General features: G+C 43.2%; 1 protein-coding gene across 1 annotated transcript; it reads right to left on the bottom strand.

The window, feature by feature from the left end:
• Positions 1 to 37: 37 nt before the first annotated feature.
• LOC309383757 (ceramide synthase 4-like) lies at positions 38 to 23,090 on the bottom strand. The gene is made up of 11 exons (XM_081936606.1): positions 22,988 to 23,090; positions 17,856 to 18,029; positions 16,883 to 17,000; positions 16,506 to 16,624; positions 14,473 to 14,530; positions 14,144 to 14,194; positions 7,668 to 7,760; positions 6,717 to 6,845; positions 3,601 to 3,707; positions 2,478 to 2,634; positions 38 to 840 (listed from the first exon to the last, which is right to left on the bottom strand). The coding sequence occupies exons 2-11, from the start codon at positions 18,023 to 18,025 to the stop codon at positions 751 to 753; spliced, it is 1,092 nt and encodes a 363-aa protein (XP_081792732.1). The 5' UTR covers positions 18,026 to 18,029; positions 22,988 to 23,090; the 3' UTR covers positions 38 to 750.
• Between the last annotated feature and the right edge of the window lie 380 nt (positions 23,091 to 23,470).

The following is a 23,470-nucleotide window of genomic DNA, read 5'->3' as shown; positions in this document are numbered from 1 at the left end:
AGCAGAGGTGAAAGGAACTGTGTAGGTCATTTATTCTGTTTTCTTCTCTGTGTTCTGTATACTTTTTGATTTACCTCATGATACTCCTGTGTTCCTAACTATCTTGTCTGTTAATGCATGAGGCAATCTACTCTGTGATTGGATGCTGTAAACCTAAAAGGGGAGTTTCCCTTTTTTCCCGCCTTTTTTCTTCTGTGTGTTCTATATACTGTTTGATTTACCTCATAATTCTCCTGTGTTCCTGACTAGCTTGTCTGCACCTGCATAAGGCAATCTATGCTCCTGTTTGCCTGACAATAGAATACAAATAATAGAAATAGAAAAGAATAGGAATAGAATAATAGAGTTGGAAGGGACCTTGTAGGTCATCCAATCCAACACCCCACCGAAGCACGAGACCCTACACCATTTCTGACAAATTGTAGGCCAATATCTTCTTGAAAGCCTCCAGTGATGAAGCTCCGACAACTTCTGAAGGCAACTTCTGTTCCATGGGTTGATTTTTCTCACTGTCGGGAAATTTCTCTTTATTTCCAGGTTGAATATCTCCTTGGTCAGTTTCCATCCATTATTCCTTGTCTGGTCTTCGGGTGCCTTGGAAAATAGCCCCTTCCTCTCTGTTTCAGTATTATCTGCTGTAAATACAAATCTCAAACTTATTTATTTATATAAAACTACAAGTTTGTTTCAGTGTCTATGACTGCATTTGGACACCTGCTGTGCAATTCCTTGACAGTGGGGCCGTTTTGATTATTTGGTTTTTTGTTCTGCCTTCTGGTCCTCTTCATCCACATCTTCCTTCTCGCTGTTCTCTGAGTCGCTCCGCACATTCTTTTCCATCTACAACAGAGAAAGAGAGCGGTCACCTCTTCAACCCTGCTTGGATGGAGTCCATCAGAGAGCAAAAACCCTTTTGGGGACTCACAACTGCCCTTTTGCATGGGAGATGGAACCCAAGGGCCAGGCTATGTTTTGCATGGGATACAGGCAAGCACATGGCTCTTTAGAAGAAAGCGCTTCAAAATGTTTAAGAGGTCATTGTTAATGGCAACTTTGTAGAATGAAAACGTATATAACATGTTTTATGGATGGCACTTACCACCGGCTAGGTTAGCTAAAGTGTTTAAAAATATGTCTAGCAAATGGTGGAAATGGGATAAAAAAACGGGCACATAAAAACTAGATTAGATGTTTGGAAAGCATGTAGTTTTTAAACCTGAACTATTTTTATTAGATATAAAATCAGGTAAACCTGATAAGAAAAGTATGCATTTCATATTGCGCGTCTTGACAGCAGTGAGGATTGTATTTGTGCAATGCTGGAGAAATGAAAAAACACCAGGAGATGAAGAGATAATTAAGAAGATACTAGAATGTGCAGAAATGGACAGACTGATGTTAAACACAAAACAGAAGGAAGACACAGAATATTATCAAGCCTGGAATCTGTTTTATCAGTGGTTGGAAAAAAAGAGGTGGAGATTAAGAATGTAACATGTATTGTTAAGCAAATTAAACACCCAGACAACACAATGTGTATTAAGAAATTTAATTAATAAAAAAACAAATTTAAAAAATGTTCAAGAGGCATGGGGGTCTTGAACCTCCTGCAAGGTTGAGCTATCCACAGTCTTAATGAAGGAAGTGCTTAGGCAGAATGCGATAGGTGCCTGAATGCAACAGTTAAATTGGTGGTAGCTCAAAGGCCAAGAGTGGGTCTCGTGCCTCAACAGGAAGTCAAAGAAACAGGGGTGCAAACTGGTGGGTGGGGAGTGTCTGCTTCTCCTTTGAGGAGGAGAGGGCATTTGTGAAAGTGCAAAGGATCATCTGCACAAGAAGTGGCAGCCTTTGGACAAACGAGGCACATATCCCAGCTGCCGTCCACAAATATTCCAAATGAATGAATGTAATCACGGCAACTAAGCAGGGCCTCTTTCACTCCCACTGAATTCCCTCCTGCCAACAGCCCTCTTAAATGATAGCCATGGCTCTTAGACTTCTATGCCTCTCCACTGTGCTTGAAGGCCCTCTTTAAGCAGTTTACAGAGTCAGCCTACTGCCCCCCCCTACAATTGGGGTCCTCATTTTTTACCGACCCCGGAAGGATGTCAACCTTGAGCCTGGTGAGAATCCAACTACCAGATTCAGTTCAGGGCAAGTAGCCCTGATGCGTAGTACTGCATTATAACCACTGTACCAATGTGGCTCATACATCTGGACAGAGAATATTTCACAGAACAAAATAGAGCAGACATCTGCCCTGCAGAGGTTATAGTCTACAATTCAAACTGGGGAAAATTAAAGAGAAGAGTGAGGATCAGCAGGACCAAGCAATCTTGCATCAGACTCAACGCAGAATGAAAATGAAATTGGAGCAGGGTTAAACCAAAGTAACTGATGGTCTTCTCCCTGTCTCCCCAACATGTGCCTTCTGTTCCCACTTTCCCGAGTGCTGAGTGCCCAATTTATGCCCTTACTTTGCCATGGATCAGGAACCTATAAATTTTGCAGAGGATCAGGCAAGACCAGGAAACACTGAAAAGATACAGGAGCATCAGGAGGGCGTTGAAGAAGTAGTAGCCAAAATAAGGCTGGTGGAGTTCCGCCAAATAGTAATACGTGTTGTAGAGAACCCTTGAGGAGGGAGAGGGGATGGAAAAAGAAAGAGGAAAATGATTATCTCCTCTGTATTTTTCAAGGCTGAGATAATCAATCCAGTTAGGAATTCAGGTTATCCATTAGGGCTTCAAAACAAGAACAGGTGATCTGAAGTGCTTTAGCCAACATTGATTAAGACTGAAGTATTTTAATAGACAATAACAGATGGTTACCTCCCAACTCTGGAAGTTTGATGGGTGACATGCAGGGTGAAACTTCTGCTTGTTTATATCAGTTACAAGCTGAGATAGAACATAGAATGGTAGACTTGGAAAATACCTTTGGGGTCATCTAGCCCAACCCCTGCTCAAACAGGATGTTCTATACCATTTCAGACAAATGGCCATCCAGCCTCTTCTTGAAAGCCTCCAGTGAGGGAGCACCCACAACATCTGAAATCAAGCGATTCCATTGGTTGATTGCTTTCACTGTTAGGAAATTTCTCCTTAGTTCCAGGATGCTTGTCTCCTTAGTTAGTTCCCATCCATCGTTTCTTGCCTTGCCTTTTGGTGCTTTGGAAAATAGTTTGCCCCCCCCCATCTTTGTAGGAGCCCCTTGGATACTGGAAGACTGCTATCATTTCACCCCTAGTCCTTCTTTTCTCTAGACGAGACATACCCAATTCCTATGACTGTTCTTCATATATTTTAACCTCCAGTCCCCTAATCATCTTTGTTCCTCTTCTCTGCACTCTTTCCAGAGCTTCAACATCTTGTTTATATTGTGGTGACCAAAACTGGATGCCGCATTCCAAGTATGGCTGTATGAAGGCTTTGTAAAGTGGTACTAACAAAGTGTTAGTACAGGCACACTTGGCTGTAGTTCTGGTCATCACCATATAAACAAGATGTCCTAAGATGTGAGGGAAAACGTCAACAAAAGATGCCACTGCAATTGTGTTGTCAAATTCCTGCCCTTTCCCCATGCATTCCCAAAACGTACTTGTAAGGAAAAACGATGCCACGAGCAAAGAGGAACCCCACTGCGAAAAGGATAAAGAGTGTGTCGAAGGTTTTCCACCACTTCAGGTACTTACACATCATTGCACTCTGGGGGAAAAGAGAGAAAAAGAAGGAGAAATTGTTGATGTCTATGGAGATTCTCGGTCATCCAGGTCCCAGTTGTGCCAAAGGTGCTTTTTCAAGAGGCAACTGGACTTCGTAGTTTTTCTTTGAAGATGTTTCACTTCTCATCCAAGAAGCTTCTTTATCTCTGACTGGATGTTGGGGAATGGAAATGTTTATACTCCTTGCAGACAGCTGGTCATTTGCATTCTTTTAGTGAGTCGTTGAGGCCACTTGGAGTTTGTGCACTTGGCTGCAACCAAGGAGGCTCCACACACATTTGCATTACTCAGGTGACTCTTGCTCAATAGTAGTAACTGTGAGTCCCAGTGCACAGTCATTTAAATAGGAGCCAGCAGTGTGCTGCAGCTGCCAAAAAAGCCAACACAGTTCTACGCTGCATCAACAGGGGGATAGAATCAAGATCACATGAAGTGTTAATACCACTTTATAAGGCCTTGGTAAGGCCACACTTGGAATACTGCATCCAGTTTTGGTTGCCATAATGTAAAAAAAAAAGATGTTGAGACCCTAGAAAGAGTGCAGAGAAGAGCAACAAAAATGATTAGGGGACTGGAGGCTAAAACATATGAAGAATGGTTGCAGGAACTGGGCATGTCTAGTCTAATGAAAAGAAGGACTAGGGGAGACATGATAACAGTGTACCAATAACTCAGGGGTTGCCACAAAGAAGAGGGAGTCAAAGTCTTCTCCAAAAGACCTGAAGACAGGACAAGAAGTAATGGATGGAAACAAATCGAGGAGAGAAGCAACCTAGAACTAAGGAGAAATTTCCTGACAGTTAGAACAATTAATCAGTGGAACAACTTGCCTCCAGAAATTGTGAATGCTCCAACACTGGAAGTTTTAAAGAAGAGATTGGATAGTCATTTGTCTGAAGCAGTGTAGGGTTTCCTGCCTAAGCAGGGGGTTGGACTAGAAGACCTTCAAGGTCCCTTCCAACTCTGCTATTCTATTTTCTGTAATGTATAAACAGAGATTTTGTTTGGGGGGTGGGGTGGGGTCAAATCTGGCAATCCACTTTATTTCCTCTGACAAAATTTGCAATAAAGAAAGAATGACTAATCTGGACCATGAGGACAGAGATAAGCTTTGAAGTGGTCTTAACAACTCACTAAAAGAATGCAAATGACCAGCTGTCTGCAAGGCGTATAAATTCTTCCTGTAAGTTCTTGCCTTTCCAATCTTCCCAAGAAAGCAGGACTCTTGAAACGGCAGTTGTTCCAAAAGGAGCTTTTATTGGACAGTTTGTGATAACAAGAGATCTAGGCAAGAACTGAAGCTTCTTACTTAAAACCAGCTACCATATTTTTTGGAGTATAAGACGCACTGGAGTATAAGATGCATCAAGATTCTGAAGAGGCAAATAACTTTTTTTCCACTTTGTAGAAACCCCCCACTCCTACAACAGCCTGTTTTTTTGCAAAAACGGGCCCAGAGTTTGTCAAAAAAAAGGGCATACATAGCCTTTAGGAGGTTTTTTTGCTCATTTTTGCCCATTTGTGCTCATTTCTTCCCTCCCCCCGCCCCCAGGAGCACTCTGGAAGCCTCCTAAAGGCTCTGTACCGCCATTTTTGCAAAGGGAGCAGGGTTTTGGGAGTCCAAAAATGCTGTGTTCAGTGCATAAGATGCACCAAGATTTTCACCTTTTTTTTGAGGGAAAAAGGTGCGTCTTATACTCCGAAAAATACACTATTTAAAGCAGTGTTAACCAACCCCCTCCCACACTCCATTCTTGCAGGGAAACATATACTTCATATCAGTGAGGTGCGGTGAGGTTTATGGCTGGTGAGGCTGGTGACGTCATCAGGAAGGCGGGGAATGGGACCACGTGTGCTGGAGGCGGAGGCTGCCTCAGCCTCCAGCACACGTGATCCCATTCCCCACCTTCCTGAGCGTGCTCCGCTGGCTCGCGCTCCACAGTCCTCGAAAGCAACTGGGGAATGACGAGAACCTTCCTGCCTCTGCTGGACTTGGCGCAAGTCCAGCAGAGGCAGGAAGGTTTTTGTTCCCCAGTCGTGCTGACAACATTTCTGCCTCCGCAGCTCTTGGGCGCGGCTGGACGGATGTATATAGTATTATAATATTTTATATATATATTTATATATATATATATAGTATATAATATTATATACTATTATTTCATGAAGAGAGGTGAGGCTCTGTCTCCCTTGCCTCCCCTGACCGCACATCCCTGCTTCATATACAGATCTCTCCATTCCTCCCCACTTCCTTCCAACAAAATGCCAGCCTCCCAGTAGAAATATCTGGGACCTGACACTTCCATTCCCCACCATCCAGTCCAAGCTGAAGAAGCTTTTTGGATGAGAAGCAAAACATCTTCAAAGGAAAAAAACCTAGGAAGTCTCGTTGCCTCTTGAAAAAGCATCTTTGGGACAGAAACTGTGGAGTGGCTGAGGGTCCTGTTGTGAGAACACTTGACCATCAGGGTATGATGGCAAATTTCTGTGGGTTTAAGCTGCAGCAGCACCTGTATTCTGTCTCCCAGTGGGATCCTGGGAATTGTAGTTTGCAGAATATGAAAACGCAAAAGAGAAACCTGGATGCAGACCAGCTTGCAAGCAAAGCCTGATGGGAATATTTTAGTCTCCCGCAAGTGAAGGTTAGCTTTCAAACTCAAAACTGGATATTTAAAATTTAAAACAATTTCAGCCCCCATTTTTTTCCGTGCTGCTTCTTTCTCTGAATTATTATTTTCTTTTTGTATTTTCTCAACCTTCAAAGAAGACTTCCAGATTGGGACTTATAGCTTCAATTATTTATCTGATCCCAGCACGTCTGGCAGACTGCAGGCAAGAGAAGGCTGGTATAAATTCTTTCCTAGATTGATTTCCTCTTTTCAAAAACATGGGTGAGGGTTTTGTTTTTTAAAAAAGAGAGGAAGGAAGAGAAAGAATACATTCTCCTTTTATCTGAGGGTAGAGGAAGAATACTTCACGGACATAAACTTACAAACAGCAGACAATTGGGAACATCGTGGAGGACCATGACAACTGAACCAACACGGATGAAATTGGTGCAATAGGAGAAGCCAATGAGCAACATGGCGATCACATGGTGGACAAGAATCATATTGATGTCCTGCAGAAAAAGGAGATAACTAAATTATTGATTTTGTAGCTCCTCTGGGGGGGGGGCACCTGTCTGGTTATGGGGAAGGGGTTGTGAGTGGAAATAGACAACTGTGCTTTGTTGAGTCATTGTTTCAGAAATATTTCCTTACCTTTGGGAGCCTTGTGAAGAGTATTGGAAATACTTCCTGTCTTCCTTCCTTCTTTCTTTCTTTCTTTCTTTCTTTCTTTCTTTCTTTCTTTCTTTCTTTCTTTCTTCCTCCCCTCCCCTCCTTCCTTCCTTTTCCCCTTCCCCTTCCCCCTTCCAGCCAACAGGTATCTGGCTACTACTGGGTGGAGAAAGGTAGCAAAGGATTGTGAGACTGGCTGGGAAACTGTCACAGAAAATTGAAAATGAAGATCATATCATATCTCACTAGCAGCACAGCAGCAGCCAGGAGCACCAAAGGAGGCACAACGTCATTGCTCCCAGATTTTGGGTTCATTCCATATGTTATTCCATTTGAGATACCCTGGTTCAAAAATCATTTCCCTATGATGCAGTTAAAAATCATAACAACAATATTTTTGTCATATATAAAATTTGTGTCTTAAGATGCACCAAAGCAGCACCCTTGCTTTGCTTTGTGTTACTTTTCGTCTACATGTGATTGATTGTGGAGTTTTCAAATGAACTACCTGAGCTGCAATGGCCAGATGGGCTGCTGCATAAATTAATTGAAAGGCATAAATGCTGGTAGCACACCAAAAGGAAGACACACATTTCCTTCCGGAATCTGAATGAGGCTTCCTGATCAGCTGCTCCGCTTCTATTCTGCCAGAGTTCACTCACCTTGTATTTGATATCAGAAGGAATTGTCATAACCTTGGACAAGTAGTAGGAGAACTGCATGAGGTAGTAGCCAAAAAGGCTCAGCTGGAGAGGCTGCAATGCATAAATGGACAAATGGTGTCATGCAATCCCAATTCTTAGCTTCCAAAGTGAAGACAATATTGTCAGGGTTCCAAATAGCATCCAAAAGCAAATCAGAGTCCAAGGCAAAGTATTGCTCAAAGTTCCAATTTATTAAGAGAGCCATCTTGGCACATCTGGGAAAACTCGAATCTGAAAGCTTTCCAGTTTCCCCCCCATTATTTGGAAGTTCACGATCTTGTCCCCACGCCCACAAGTCCATCACAGGGTCCAATCTCCCATTGCCATGCTGGCAGTTCCACCCATGTGAAGAGGTGCAAAGACAAAGGATGACCTTGGCTTTCTAGAAAGAATGTTCTTATGGCTGCATAGCATCTCACTCCTTACAATCCTCCCTCCCATTTTCCCACAATAGAAAATGCATAGTAGAATAATAGAACGTGTGGAAGGCCAAAGATCCAAAAGAAAAGATGGCTGCAGTCCTGGCAAATATCCTAGTACTATGTTCATGATGGTTGGAGAATTCTAGAAGTTGAAGTCCACATGTCTTAAAGTTGTCAAGTTTGGGAAATACTATCCTAGAGAGTCCTCATGTGCATGGGGCTTCTCTTAATATTTCATGCCTGAAAAGGATTTATCCAGACCAATTTTTGTTTGTCTTGCCCTCGGGTGCTGTAGAGAATAAATCTACCCTGTGATGGGCCTTCTAGTCCTCATAGACAGTTAACAAGTCTCCCATCAGTCTTCTCTTCATTAGCCTAAACATACATACAGTAGTTCCATTAGTCATTCATCATGCAATTAATCCTCTGGACTCCATATCATCTTTGTTGCTCTGCCTTCACTTTTTCTAGGGCCTCAGCATCTTTTTGGCATCATGGTAACCAGACTTGGATGAGGTATCCTAAATGTTAGCAATTCCCCCAATCTTAGTGTCATTCAGAAATTTGATGAGCACCCCTTCCATCTCCTCATCTAGGTCATTTATGAAGAAGTTGAAGAGCACTGCGGCCAAGACAATATTTTGAGATATTTTGCATGCTTCTATCTAGACATGGTTCAATTGAGGATCTCTTGCTGAGTGTGGTTGGACAGCTAACTGCAAATCCATCTGGTGGTGATGCTGTCTATTCCACATTGTTCTATCTTACCAAGTAGGAGGTTATGGTCTACTTTATCAAATGCCTTGCTATATCCACAGCATTTCTTTGGTCCACTGATATAGTCACTTCATCAAAGAAGGCAATAAAAGGTTTGTTTGGCATAATTTATCTTCAACAAACCCATGCTGACTTCTCATAATCAGTGTCAGCGTTCCAAGTATCATGCAGAATTAAATCAGAATCCAAGGCAAAACTTTCCTTAAAGTTCCAATTTAATAAGTCAGACATCTTAGCACATCTGTGGAAAATCCCAAATCTGAAAAGCTTCCTGGGATTCCACCCAGTTGAAAGTTCATGATTTTATCCCCACACCCAGAAATCCATCACATGGTCCAATCTTCTTCTTCCACGCTGGCATCTCCACCCCTCTGCTTCCGGTCAGGTGACGAGGTGCGGAGACAAAAGATGACCTTGGGCTTCTAGAAAGAATGACAACAACACATTCCACAAATCTACTCCTTTCTATTCCCCCCTCCCAACTACTACACTAATGAAACAGCATAGGAAAATAATAGAAAGTGTGGCAGGACAAAGATCCTAAAAGAAACATAACTACAGGCCTGACAGGCGGCCTCTCCTCAGAAGAAAAACGTTTCCTGTAAATTTTCCAAAAATTAACCACCTCTTCTCCCCCCAAGGGACCCTTTGACGTATCAGGAAACTTCTCATGGAATTGCTTTACTAACTTCTCCACTTTTAGGTTCCCACTGTTCACCCAAGTAGCTTCAAACAAAGGGTAACCCTTCCAGTGCACTAAGTACCGTAAGCGACCCCTATTCAGCCTGGAGTCTACGATTTTTTCCACCTCAGATTGTGTTTCCCCTTCTATCACTAAAGGAGGTGTGAAAGCTTGGGTGGATGCTCTTATGCTAGCCCCAATTACTGGTTTCAACTAGCTACAATGAAATTCTGGGCCAATTTTCCATAGACTTCTGGGTAGACTGAGTTGAACTATAACGGGGTTAACTATCTTCACTATTGGGAATGGACCTAGAAATTTTGGACCAAATTCCTTGCTAGGCATCCTTAATCTTATGTATTTGGTAGATACAAAAACTTTGTCCCCCACACGGAAGGGGGTTTGGAGCAAGCGATGTTTATCAGCTTGCTTCATGTAGGCTTCTGCCGCAACTGCTAGAGCCTTCTTCGTATTCTCCCATCCTTTCTTTAGCGTGTCCATCCATTCATTCAAAGACATGGAGGAAGGAAGTTCTCTAGGCAACTCAGGCATAGCAACAAATTCCATGCCACTGGTAATCTAGAAAGGAGTTAATTCAGTGCTGCTATGGACTGCGTGTTGTACGCCACTTCGGCGAAGGGTAGCAAGTCCAACCAGTTGTCTTGCTGATAGTCCGCAAAACACCGGATGTATTGTTCCACCACCGCATTGGCTCCCTGTGCTGCTCCGTTCATGCTGGGATGAACCTCTGAGCTCAGTTCTTGTGTGGACCCAATGGTATCTCAGAACCTCTCTCCAGAACTTGGCTGTGAACTGGACTCTGCGGTCTGAAATAATCCTCTTGGGTACTCTGTGCAGGCGATAAATGTGTTTCACAAACATTTTCGCTAATTTGTTTGCGGATGGCAACCCTAAAGTGCGCCTGCTTAGAAACCAAATCAATAACTGTCCAGATTGCCCTGTTCCCACTGCTCTGTGGGAGTTCCATGAAGAAGTCCATAGTGACCTCTTCCCATGGTCGGTTAGGGCTGGCACTCGTTGTAGCAGTCTAGGGGACTTCTCCGGCAGTTGTTTGGGCATTTCCTCCTCTGAGGAGGCCTCCCCCTTGGTAGGACTCTTCATCACCTTAAGTTGGGGATCCTCTTCCAGAGGTTGTTGGCCCTTTTACTCCTCTGGTGGTAGTGGCTCAACCACAACCATCAATTTCCTACCACCGTCTTCCCACTTTATCGTAGGCTTCCACTTGTCAAGCCATGCAAGCCCCAATATTATTTTTTCTGGCATCTCTGGAGCCACAATGAATCTGAGAAACTCATAGTGGCGGCCAACTTGTAACTTTACCAGTTCAGTTATTAGCGTGGCTGGGCCCCCTCCAATTAGCATTCCATCTACCTGCTCAACCCGAATGGGACAGGCTAGAGGTCTTGTGCATATGCCTAGTTGCTTGACAATCGACATGCTGATTAAGCATCGAGTGCAACCGGTGTCCACAACTGCTTCAACTTCCCCTTCCACCCCCGTCTCAGGTACTTGGAGGTTGACTTGGAAGGTGAAGGGGTGGATGGGTGCACTCACCATTGGGTCATCTTTGGCATTTTCCTCCTCCGAGGCCTCCCTATTGGTAGGACTTTTCATCACCTTATATTGGGGATCCTCTTCCAGAGGTTGTTGGCCCAGATGACTTTTTTCTGGTGGCATCTGGGGCCTTCTCTTTACCGCTGTGGAGGTTGGTGTGGACGTTTGTGGCATTGGGGCTGGAGCCAAGCACTCTGACGCTCTGTGGCCAAGTTGACAGCAACAGTGGCATTTTATTGGCCCCCACGAAGGAAGGAACCTAGCTACGTCTCTAAACTTAGGAACCGCCTCTACACATTGTTCTGTTATCCATCCTGCAGTCTTCCCCTCATTCATCCCTTCTTCCATTGTTGAGAACTCTTCTCTGTAGGAAGGTGGGGTAAGAACCTGTTGGGGCATTGCAGGTGCACATGGTCCTGCCATCCGTCCTGCAGCCCTTCCTTTGGTAATTCCTTCTTCCATTGTGGAGATTGCTTCTCCGTAGGAAGGTGGGGTAAGGTGTTGGGGAGACTGGAACCGGTGGGGAGGTCAATCCCTCGGTTGGCCACTGCCCAGTTATCTGCCATGGTGCCATCTGCTGAGGGAGGTGTCCACTGTCATCCCTTCCATCCATGACCTGGGGTTAAGACTCATCCCGGGGTTACCTGATTCACAGGTTGCAGTCCAATCAACGATGGCTGGCGGCGGAGGGGTTATGTGCCAAGGACCCCTCTGCTGGCTTGGAGGAGTTATGGGCCACGTAGGTGCCCTCTGCTGGCTTGGAGGATTTTCCCATGCTGATGGCCACGGATTTGCTCACTGGAATCTTTTCCATCCATGCCCTTGGAAGAAAGCCCAATTTGGTGGTGCTTCATTCACAAGCTGCAGCCCAATTTGCAGTGGCTGGCAAGTGAAAGATGCTGGCCAAATCCCTTCTTGCTGGCTGGGTTGAATTTCCCATTTTGATAGGGAATCTGTCTTCAACTCAGTTGCAGGATAAATAGTCATTTCATTTATCACTGTTTGGAAGGAGTAATTATCTCCACTCCAGTCCTCCAGTCCATTGCAGCATTTATTAGTGAAGGGGGGGAGGAGATTGACTCACGTTTGGCTGAAGAAGTTGGTCTGGGATTCCAAACATCTTGTCATTTCCAGCTCTGTGCAGAATCTTTCCCCCCTTGCATTCCTCCAGATGCTACAAATCTTAAACAGGAATTCTTTCACCTTTGAAGATTTGCAGAGAAGTGTCTCATCTCAGCTTCTTATCTCAAAAAGCTTTCTCATAATTGTTCGCTGATATTTTACGCTGTAAGTGGATCACAAGCTTCCTAAAAGACAGGAAGCAACAGGTAAAGCTAGGCAAAATCAAATCAGATACTTGCACAATTAGCACAGGAGCCCCTCAGTGCTCCGTGTTCTCACCACTTCTCTTCTCTCTATATACCAATGACTGCATCTCAAATGATACATCTGTTAAACTATTGAAGTTTGCAGATGATACAACAGTGATTGATCTCATTTGAGACAACAATGAAACCACTTACAGAAGGGAGGTTGAAAACTAGCCTCGTGGTGGGACCGAAACAATCTGGAACTGAACACACTAAAAACCGTAGAAATGGTGGTAGACTTTAGGAGAAACCTTCCCATACTACCATCTCTTACAATACTAGACAACACAGTATCAACAGTACAGACCTTCAAATTTCTAGGTTCTATATATCTCAAGACCTAAAATGGACACCTAACATCAAAAATGTCATCAAAAAAACATAATAAGGAATGTTCTTTCTGCACCAACTCAGGAAGCTCAAACTGCCCAAGGAGCTACTGATACAGTTCTACAGAGGAATCATTGAGTCTGTCACCTGCACCTCTATAACTGTCTGGTTTGGCTCTGCAACCAAACAAGACAGACACAGACTTCACAGGATAATCAGAACTGCAGAAAAAAACAATTGCTGCCAACCTGCCTTCCATTGAGGAGCTGTACACGGCACGAGTCAAAAAGAGGGCCGTGGAAATATTTACATAAATTGTTTCAACTCCTACCCTCAAAACGATGCTATAGAGCTCTGCACATCAAGACAACTAGACACAAGAACAGTTTTTTCCCAAATGCCATCACTCTGCTAAACAAATAATTCCATCAACACTGTCAAACTATTCACTAAGGCTGCATTACTATTACTATTACCCTTCTCATTGTTCCTACCAACCATCTCCTCCCACTTATGAATGCAGGACTGTAACTTTGTTGCTTATATCCTTATTGTTTATATTCATATTGATTGTTTCCTGATTGCTTATTTGTACCCTATGACTGTCATTAAGTGCTGTACCTTATGATTCTTGACGAATTATCTTGTCTTTTGATGTACACTGAGAGCATCTGCACCAAAGACAAATTCCTTGTATGTCCAATCACACTTGGCCAATACAGTGTTCTGTTCTATTCTGTTCTATACTGTTCTGTTCTGTTCTATTCTATTCCATTCCATTCCATTCCATTCTCATTCCTATTAAATTTCCAATATAGCTGTCACATCCACCTTTTGGATGATAAATTTGTCATCTAGAAAGTCTCCTGAAAGTTCGATGATTTTGCCCAGGGCCTATTGGTGATTTGTTTATAATTGGATTAATGTGGTATTTCTTATCACTGCTTAATCACTTGCTTTTCAGCTGCAAGAATATGAAATAATTGAATTTCTAAAGCTGGAATGAATGTCATGTTTGGAAAGTCACAGCAGGATGGATTCCAGTTTCATATTATTATTATTATTATTATTATTATTATTGTTATTGTTGTTGTTGTTGTTATTATTATTATTATTATTATTATTATTATTATTATTATTATTATTATTATTATTATTATTATTATTATTATTATTATTATTATTATTATTATTATTATTATTATTGCCAAAGGGGCTTAGTAATTGATTCACATTTTCCTATTGAAATGTTCATTTGAATGTCTCCTGATGCCTTACCTGTTGTGGGTACCCGTCCAAACATTCACGGACATTCCAGAACCAGGGTTTCTGCAAGAAGACACCATTCATTAGGAATGACATCATACCAGCCCACCAACACTTCTTTAGATCTGACATGAAGGGGACGATGGAAGGGAAAGGAGTCCACAAAGCAACCGTAGTCACTAAGATATTGGAAAGGGCTGAAAAATGGACCCTGTTTTGCTAATCAGAAATGTATCATTAAATGTTAGGAGGTGGGAGGCAGAGAAGGCTGCTACCTGTATTACACATGACCAGTTTTTTTCTTACAATGACCATCAGAAGTAGGGAAAGTTGGCACTTACATTGTAAATGGTGGCCAATTCAATGAAGAGGAAAATGAGGAATTGAAAGGCACCCCAGCTGGAAAAAAATCAGAAAAAAAGCATCAGGGTATAATTGGACAACAGGCTTGGAGTTCCAGAGCTTCTAGTGCTAGAAGGGAATATAAAATCTAGCTCACAGAGGAATGGGAGTGCTCCAGCCCTCACTTCCACCTTCTGAAGCAATCAATAACTTTCCCACCCTTCAGCCTTTCTTCTACTTGAACGCCTAGGCCCAGATTCTGGTCTCCAGAACAGTTGAATAGATCTCTTCCCTGAATGTGTTATGTAAATACTGAAAATAAAGATTTCATCAAATTGATCTCAACTTCTGGTTATGTCATAGAGACATCTACGTATCTTTTATTTTTTGGCCAGCACTCCTCTTCCCTGAGATGCTTTCCCATTTCCTGTCCAACCTGCAGCCCTGGAATTTTCCGTTCTGCACATATTTGACTCTGTTTAGCTTTTCCATCCACGTCTGAATAGGGCAAGGTGATTAGTTTGGTTATGGATCACAGAGGAGACATGACTGTCCATTCACCAAACGGTTGCCCTGCTTTGCATCACCAGTCACAAACACCCAACAGATGCCTATTTGGGGATTTTCATTCATCCAGGTGCTTTTCTTCAAGAGGAAACTGGACTTTCTGATTTTTCCTTTCAACACATTTTCACTTCTCTTCCAAGAAGCTTCTTCAGCTCTGATTGGATGGTGGGGAATGGAAGGATTTATGCTTCTCGTGGACAGCTGATCATTTGCATTATTTTAGTGAGTCTTTAAGCCCATCTGGAGGTTTATCTGTGTCCTCAGAGTCACCTGAGTAATGCAAATGTGTGTGGAGCTTTCTTGGCTGCAGCTAAGTGGCACAACCTCCAAGTGGCCTCAATGACTTAACTGGAACAGAAGATCCCTTCAGAAGCTGTAGGAGCTTCATCACTGAAGGCTTTCAAGAAGAGACTGGACTGCCATCTATCAAAAATGGTGTAATGTTTGCTTAGGCGGGGGGTTGGACTAGATGACCTACAAGGTCCCTTCCAACTCTGTGTCAGGGTTCCAAATAGAATCCAAAAGTAAATCAGAGTCCGAGGCAAAGGATTCCTCAAGAGAAACTTGTTGGCACATCTGGGAAAACCTGAATCTGAAAGCTTCCCAGTTTTCCCATCCAGTTGAAAGTTCAAAATCCTCCCCCCAAACCCACAAGTCCATCACGTTGTCCAATCTTCCACTGCCATGCTGGCAGTTTCCACCCATCCAGTTCTGGCCAGGTGTAGAGACAAAGATGACCTTGGCTTTCTAGAAAGAATGTTATTATGGCTACATACTACCCAACTCCCTATAATCCCCCTCCCATTTTCCCATAATAGAAAATAGACAGTAGAAAATGTGGCACGCCTGAAGTCCAAGAGATACATAGTTTACAGGCATGACACTCTGCTAATCTGTATCTGGTCCTAGTGATGCGAATTCATCTAGGCTGGACAGGTGTTGTTTTACAATTTTTACCTATTTGGACATGTACTACTAGTCTGTGTTGATGGTTCTACTTTTGGTAGGTTGGGGTATTGCTTTCCTTTTGCATTAAGACAGATGCAAAGAATGAATTAAGCAGTTCCATTCCTACTGCCATTCACTTTCTTGCCATCTTCTCCCATTGCCCCATCTCAGATGAGGACTCACCCAGTCTCTCTCTTCTTCCATGTGTCCAAAGCTTTCTGGCAGAATGCAACTACACAGGGGATCAATTGATTTCAAAGACTTTCCCTTCCCCAGTCAACTTTATTCAAGCTTAGAAACCCATTCTTAAGCATAGAAACTTTGGGAGAAGCATCCTTGATCAATTGATAAAGACTCTTCAAACAGGCATATTCCCACTACACATCCAACACAAACACCCTTCTTAAATCATCTTCTTGTAAAATCAGCAGTGACAAAGATCCTGTTGGGTACTAAGAGATGCTCTGGTCCATGTGGAGTGTACATGGATTACCATGCCCCAAAGGATTCCACTCACCTGGCTTCACAGAATTTCTTGGTTACGCTGGGCCGGTCCTGATTCAGCCGGTATCGGAACCACCTCTCTACCTGCCTCGGTTGGAGATCGCACTGCTTGGCTAAACCTCTGATTTCTTCCTGGAAGGCAGGACACAGAACCAGGTGAGAAAAGCTGCACAACCAAGTCTCAAGACCACTTTTCTGGGAAATGCAAGAGGCCACAGTTTTTAATTTTTCCTTAATTTTCTGTGCTATAAATACACATGCAGGGATACTCTCTATCTTTGTATCAGGCTCCCATTTCACTGATATATTTCACTTTCATATGATGTTTATCCTTTGAGCTGCCCATGTCCCTCTGAGAGCGAGATGGGTGGTATTTATCTGCAAACTCACCTTTTGGGGATTTGTCCTCTGCTTTGTATAAAAAGCTTCCAGGATCGGGTTTGGAGGAGGTTTCCACCTCACCTTTTCTTGCAAACCGAGTTTTTTGCCCACGGGGATGGCGACTTCCCTGGAAAAGGCAAAAGCTTCGGTCAGGCGAATGAAAATTGGCTAAAAGTAAGGTTCTACACTTGGGCAAGAAAAACCTCATTTCTAGGTACAGGCTAGGTGAAACAGGGCTTAATGCCTGTAATTGTGAGTGGAATCTTGGAGTCCCAATGGACAATCACGTAAACATGAGCCAACGGTGTGCAGCGGCAGTCCAAAAAGCCAATGCAATCCCAGGCTGCATTAACAAAGACATAGAATCAAGATTACATAACGTTCTAGTACCACCTTACACAGCCTTAGTAAGACCACAATTGGAATACTGCATAAGGCCACAGGTGGACAGTGAATGGCCCCTCCCATGGGGAATAAAAGAGGAGCGAAAGGGGAGTGGAGTTTGCAGGAGACAATTAGTTCATTCCTGCATTCTTGACAAGTATTGCAGTGTCTGAAAGATAATGGCCTCGCCACGCTCCAAGCCTGATAAAGGTTGGTAATTGGGAACTATCTTGCAAGACTGTGGGAGAGGAAAGACTTTGCTGGAGAGGAATTCATTGTAAATTAAATAAAAGGGGTTTATAGAGACAAGGACTCGGCTTTGTGCTGCTGGGAAAGCCTAGGTCAGAACAGGAAGCTAATGCAAACAACAAAGCAATGTCAGACATAATAATGCCATGTTCAACTTCCCTTGGCTCTCACATTTGTCACCCTTACAAATTCAGTTCCTCCAAAACGATTTCTAAAGGCAAAAGGTACATTCCACTGTTTCAAGCATTTGCGTAGGGAGGGAAGGAAAGGTCTCTACAAATAGATGGGAGGGTGTCTTCCTTCCACTACTCCTTGGTTTTGGTTGACAGAAGCAAAGGCAAGAGCTTGCCTTTCGAACAAGAACCGGAGGGCGACCAGCATGAGAGCCATGGGAAGGCAGAGCAGGAGGTGATGGGGTTGGGGATAGCGGATGTCCTCTGTCTCCTCCATGTCCTCCCAGGTGAACCCTGGAGGTAGCCAGTATTCCTGTCTCCAAAGCCACTGTGTGCGCCGAGCCATCTTCCTGGGAAGAGAGAAGAAAGGCAGGGGGTGAGATGAGATACTGATAGAGGATTTTTTCAGAAGGAGGGCCCCTCTCAGCCATTACTACTCCAGCAACACTACTCCGTCTCCTTCCCTTCTTGCAAGCGTTTGTAGTTAGGTCAAGTCAGGAAACAGACAGTTCAAGGATTTTTGAAACACTTCTGTGATCACCTATCACATGCCTAGCTTTACAATTTTGCGCCCCCCCCCCAAAAAAAAATAAAGTGGCAGAGAGAACTAGGGTCAGTTATGGTACATAGATTAAATTATTATCATTAGGGATGAAATGGACAATGGGTGGAAGTTGTCTTTTAGAGGACCCACCAGAGGATTGGAAAAGAGCTGGTGGGGTTCCAATTTTTTAAAAAAGTGGAAAAAATGAATTCAGGAAATTACAGACCAATCAGCTGGACATCACTAAATGGGAAAATCCAGGAAAAGGTCAACAAGAAGCAAAACTGAACAAGATGATTACAGGAAGCCACCATGGATTTGTTGAAAGTAGGTCATCCAAACAAACCCGATTGCCTTCTTTGTTTGACAGAATCAGTGGAGTAAGGAAATGCTAAGGATATAATATACTTAGACTCCAGAAAGGCATTTGATAAAGTATAGTGTACCCATCTTTTTGGTAAGACAGAACAATATGGCATAGAGCCACCATCAGATGGATTTGCAGTTGGCTGACCAATCACACTTACGGTGCAGTTCTCAATAGAACCACATCAACATGTAGTTGATGTATGCACGGGGGTAGTTCAAGATTCTGTCTTAGGTGCAGTGTTAGCAATAGCAATAGCACAGACTTATATATTGTTACACAGTGCTTTACAGCCCTCTCTAAAATATATATACTTTATTGTCATTGTACGTACTGTATATACACAGTATACCTGTTAACAAAATTCCCATAACACCCAGAGACCAGGTCCAACACACATGACAATCCCCAAACACACCCCAACCAACAAAATTTCCCCGCCCCTAAACCACCCAAGCATCCGCACAACAGACCAACACCTCACTGATGATGGCCCTTTAGTTCATTGTTGAGTGCAGTTATAGCTGCTCTGGGATAAAAACTATTCAGAAGTCATGTGGTCTGGGGAGGAGTTTCCCGTCACAGTGAGAAGATGACCTTTCCGGTCTCTCCAGAATAGTCGTCTAATTCGGATCATCTGGATGATCCAATCTGGGTCTAAGCCATCCCGAAGAGACGGTGAAAGGTAGGGGGAGATCCAGTGGTCCCAGAGACATTCGCAAAGTTGCTGACAGCTCCTACATGCAATAAGATATTATTGATTAAGATATAAGATGTTTTACAGGTGGCATCTACCCCCAACGAGAATTGCAAGAATGTCCAAGAATAAATCCAAAAAGTGTTGGAAATGTCATCAGATACCGGGTTTTTACTACCACATGTAGTGGACTTGCATTGAAGCTAAAAGATACTGGAATAAGATTCACATGTGGTTGGAGAAAATGATACACAAGGACATAGACCTTAAACCAGAGATTTTGTTATTGAGAATTATACCAGAAATTTACAATAAAGACTTGAAATATTTGATTATAAACATTTTAACAGCAGCTAGAATCGTATTTGCAAAAAATTGGAAAAATGAAACAATACCACAACAGGAGGAAGTTATAATGGAGTGTGCTGAAATGAGTAAATTGACATTTGATATCAAAGAACAAGAAGATGAGCAATTTTATAAGATATGGGACTTGTTTTATCAGTGGTTGGACAAAAAAACCTGGAAATGAAAAATGTTTTATGTATATTTTAATTGAAGGAAATAAGTGATAATACAATTATGTTGTTAAATAGATTAATAACAATACAATGAAAGACTGACATACATATGAATTGAACAATTTAGAATACTTTCTCTTAAAATGAAGGATAAGGATAATAATGAATCTGTGTACATTTAATAGACGACTGGTAATATTATGCATAGCCCTAGGTAGTGATGTATATTATAAAGATATCTTGTTGTTGATAAATAGTTTAATAAGGAAGTAATTAAAGATTGGTATATTTATGAAGTGCGCATTTAGAATACTTTGTTTAAAAATGAAGGAACAATATTTTTGTTTGAATGTATGATGTACAAGGACAACAATGAACATAAACATACTTAATGGATGATTAGTTGAACTATGCATAATTAAAAGAAGTGATATATAAACATAAATAGTTGGAAAATTCTTTTATACTGTAAAAATAATTAGAACGAGATAAGTGATTACATAAAAGTATATTGTTATTAAATAGATAATTAAGAATACAAGGGAATTAGGTTTGCTGAAAGGAAAGAAATATTAACTGTAATTGAATATATGATGTAAAATGAAAGTGAGGTACCTAGTCATATTAGATGGAAAAAATGTGACTGTATATGTAATTGAAAATATGGATGCACAAAAGCTTGTAGCCAAACGACATGCTGTACGTAATGGATGCGAATTTTTTATGTTGTCTTTTATGTTAAAATAAAAATAAAAAAACACATAAAAAAACTGCACATGGCTCACTGAATTGTATTGCGTATTCTACGTATGACCAGATGTCTGCAAGGAGTATAAATCCTTCCATTCCACCACCAGTCCAGTCAGAGCTGAAGAAGCTTCTTGGAGGTGGAGCGAAACGTCTTCAAAGGAAAACCAGAAAGTCCAGGTGAGTCTTGAAAAAGCCCCTTTGGGACAACCATGACCTGGAGGACTGAGAACCTCCATAGACTTGAAGAATCATCTGCAGCAAAGGGAGCCTTCAGGGCTGAGCCTTCAAACCCAGGAAAGCCGGTCCTTGCAGTCAAGCAAGCGATGGGGAGACGCCTTCCATCAAATCTCCCAGGCTGCCTCCAAGCATTGCAAAAGAGACGTCGCAATGCAGCTCCTTCCGAGAACAGCGGCTGCTCACGAAACCTCTGATGTTCAACAAAGTCCACCAGGGCTCAGACCCCAGTTGGTGCCCCTCAATGGGCTCAGCCACGAACCCTTTTCACCCGAGACAGCAGCCCTGAAGCTTCTGCAGACACACACACACACACACACAGTGCCCGTCACACAGCCTTAGGACAGCCCCAAAATTGTGATAAAAGTAAAAAGGAGTTGGGTGTGGAAAGTGTTTTTTTTTAAACTGGGTGTGGAGCATTTCCCAAGCATTAAATAGCCACAGCTTGTTTACTTCACAAAGATGACCCTGATCTTGCTCTATAATATCCAGCTTACAGGTAGTCTTTGACTTACAACAGTTCATTTAGTGACCGTTTGAAGTTACAATGGCACTGAAAAAAGCACTTACAAACATTGTAGGCAGACACACACACACACACACACACACACACACACACACACACACAGCCACATAATCAAAATTCCGATCCTTGGCAACTGGTTCCTATTGACAATGGTTGCAAAATCCTGTGGTCATGTTGACTCTTAGATCACCTTTTTTGACCTTCTGGACAAGCAAAGTCAATAAGGAAGTCAGATTCACTTAGCCACGTTACTAGTTTAACAAATGCAGTGATTCATTTAACAACGGTGGCAAGAAAGATAATAAAATGGGGCAAAACTCACTTAACAAATGTCTCACTTAACGACATGGGCTCAATTGTGGTCGTAAATTGAGGATCTCCTGTATTTCTCTAACCTTCAGACAGACCTCACAGGGGGACATTCCCACCCAATGGAGCTTAGAAGAAAATCCCTGCATGGCCTGGAGCCCATCTGACAAAAGGTGTCCTATAAAAGCAGCTTCAGCTGAGTTTCTCCTGATGTCCAACAGCTGCTCTTCTCCTGTCACTGGAGACACCACAGAAAGCAGACGTGGCAGTTGGCAGGCTGCCATCAACCCCCAGCTCTCCTCCCCATGTGCAGGGCTACCTGGTCTGCAGAGTACTAGGAGTTGCAACTCCAGAGTTGTATCAGGAGAACCTCTGGTTGACTGACGGAAGATCTTTCATTCAAAATCAAGAGAAAAGCTTTGCCTTCCTTCTTGAGATGCAAGCAACATCTGGACACCGAAGGGACAGAGCATGGATAGCAACAGGGCAGAGCTTGCTTGTCACCTGCCCTGTTTCCCCCCTACACAGCCAGGAAGACCCCCCTCCCCATGTCAATGGGGATTCTCAGTCCTCCTGGTCCTGGTTGTCCCAATGGGGCTTTTCTTCCAGAGGCAACTGGTTTTTCTCTGAAGACGTTTCCCTTCTCATCCAAGAAGCTTCAGTTGCCTCTGGAGAAACCACCTTCCCAACCACGTCCCCAGGTGAAACCTTTGATTTTGCTGCCCAATTGAACCAAGTGGATTTATTATTATTATTATTGTTGTTTATTATTATTATTATTATTATTATTATTATTATTATTATTATTATTATTATTATTATTATTATTATTATTATTATTATTATTATTATTAGCAGCAGCAGCAGCAGCAGCAGCAGCAGCAGCAGCAGCAGCAGCAGCAGCATTTTTGAAGAATTTGAGAAACGGTCCAACAAGTTCTTTTCCTAACATCTTCGGTCTGGCGGCGGAGGCTCTGAAAGGGAATTTCTGGACAGGAGAGAGAACCCGGGTTTTCCGCCCTTTCTCTGCATTCACACGGGAACCCGGAGCCTGAAGGAAACCCACCCGGAGCGACCCCGCAACAGGCTCCACCGCGGGAGCCCCAATCGGGAAAGAGAAAGGAAACTCAGCCGGGGGACAGCGGCGTCCCGTCCATCTCGCAGCCGCTTCTGCTCGGGCTGGTTGGGCGAACACAGGACGGGGGTCTCTTCTCCCCCCTCCCCCTCCCATAAACAGCCTTGATGCCCCCTCCCAGCGCTTACTCCAACCCCTTTTGGGTGCCCGGACTGATGCCCTCCAGGGTTCCTAACCCCCCCCCCCCCCCAAACCCCTACCGTCTTCTCCGTCCCAATGCCAGACCTGCCGCCGTTGCCGTCGCTGCTGCTGCCGCTGCCTGGAGCTCGGGCTGCTCTTTTGCCAGCTCCGATCCGGGGGAGAAAGAGAGTCTTTGGGTGGGTGGAGTTCAGCGTGGACGCCTCCCCGGAAAGTGGGCAAAATGTAAGCGGCCTCGCAGGGCAGGAGCAGGCAGGGTGGCTGGTCTGGGGCTGATCGAAGTCCCTTCCTGGAGTAACTCTGGCGATTAGAGAGGGGGGGGAGAGAGGCTGGGAGAATTAGAGAGAAAGAATGAGAGAATGAGACAGGGAATGAGACAGAGAATGAGAAAGAGAGAGAGAAGGAGAATGAAAGAGACAATGAGAAAAAAAGAAGAGAAGAGGGAGTGGGATAATATGAGAGAGAGAGAGGAAGAGGAGGAAAAGAGAATGAAAGAATGAGACAGAGAATGAAAGAGAGAGAGAATGAGAAAGAGAGAATGAGAAAGAGAAAGAGAGAATGAGAAAAGAG

The sequence above is a fragment of the Natrix helvetica genome (genome assembly GCF_964273705.1).
Source record: "Natrix helvetica genome assembly, chromosome: 1".
Classification (NCBI taxonomy): Eukaryota; Metazoa; Chordata; class Lepidosauria; order Squamata; family Natricidae; genus Natrix; species Natrix helvetica.
This window is presented reverse-complemented; position numbering and strand designations above follow the sequence as displayed.

Excerpts from the sequence above, each read along its gene's own strand:
- LOC309383757 (XM_081936606.1), bottom strand. The coding sequence starts at position 18,025 with ATGGCTCGGCGCACACAGTGGCTTTGGAGACAGGAATACTGGCTACCT. Across the intron at positions 16,625-16,882 it reads AGAGGACAAATCCCCAAAAG|GAAGAAATCAGAGGTTTAGC; the intron begins GTGAGTTTGCAG and ends CCTGCCTTCCAG. Across the intron at positions 2,635-3,600 it reads GGCATCGTTTTTCCTTACAA|GGTTCTCTACAACACGTATT; the intron begins GTACGTTTTGGG and ends TCCCTCCTCAAG.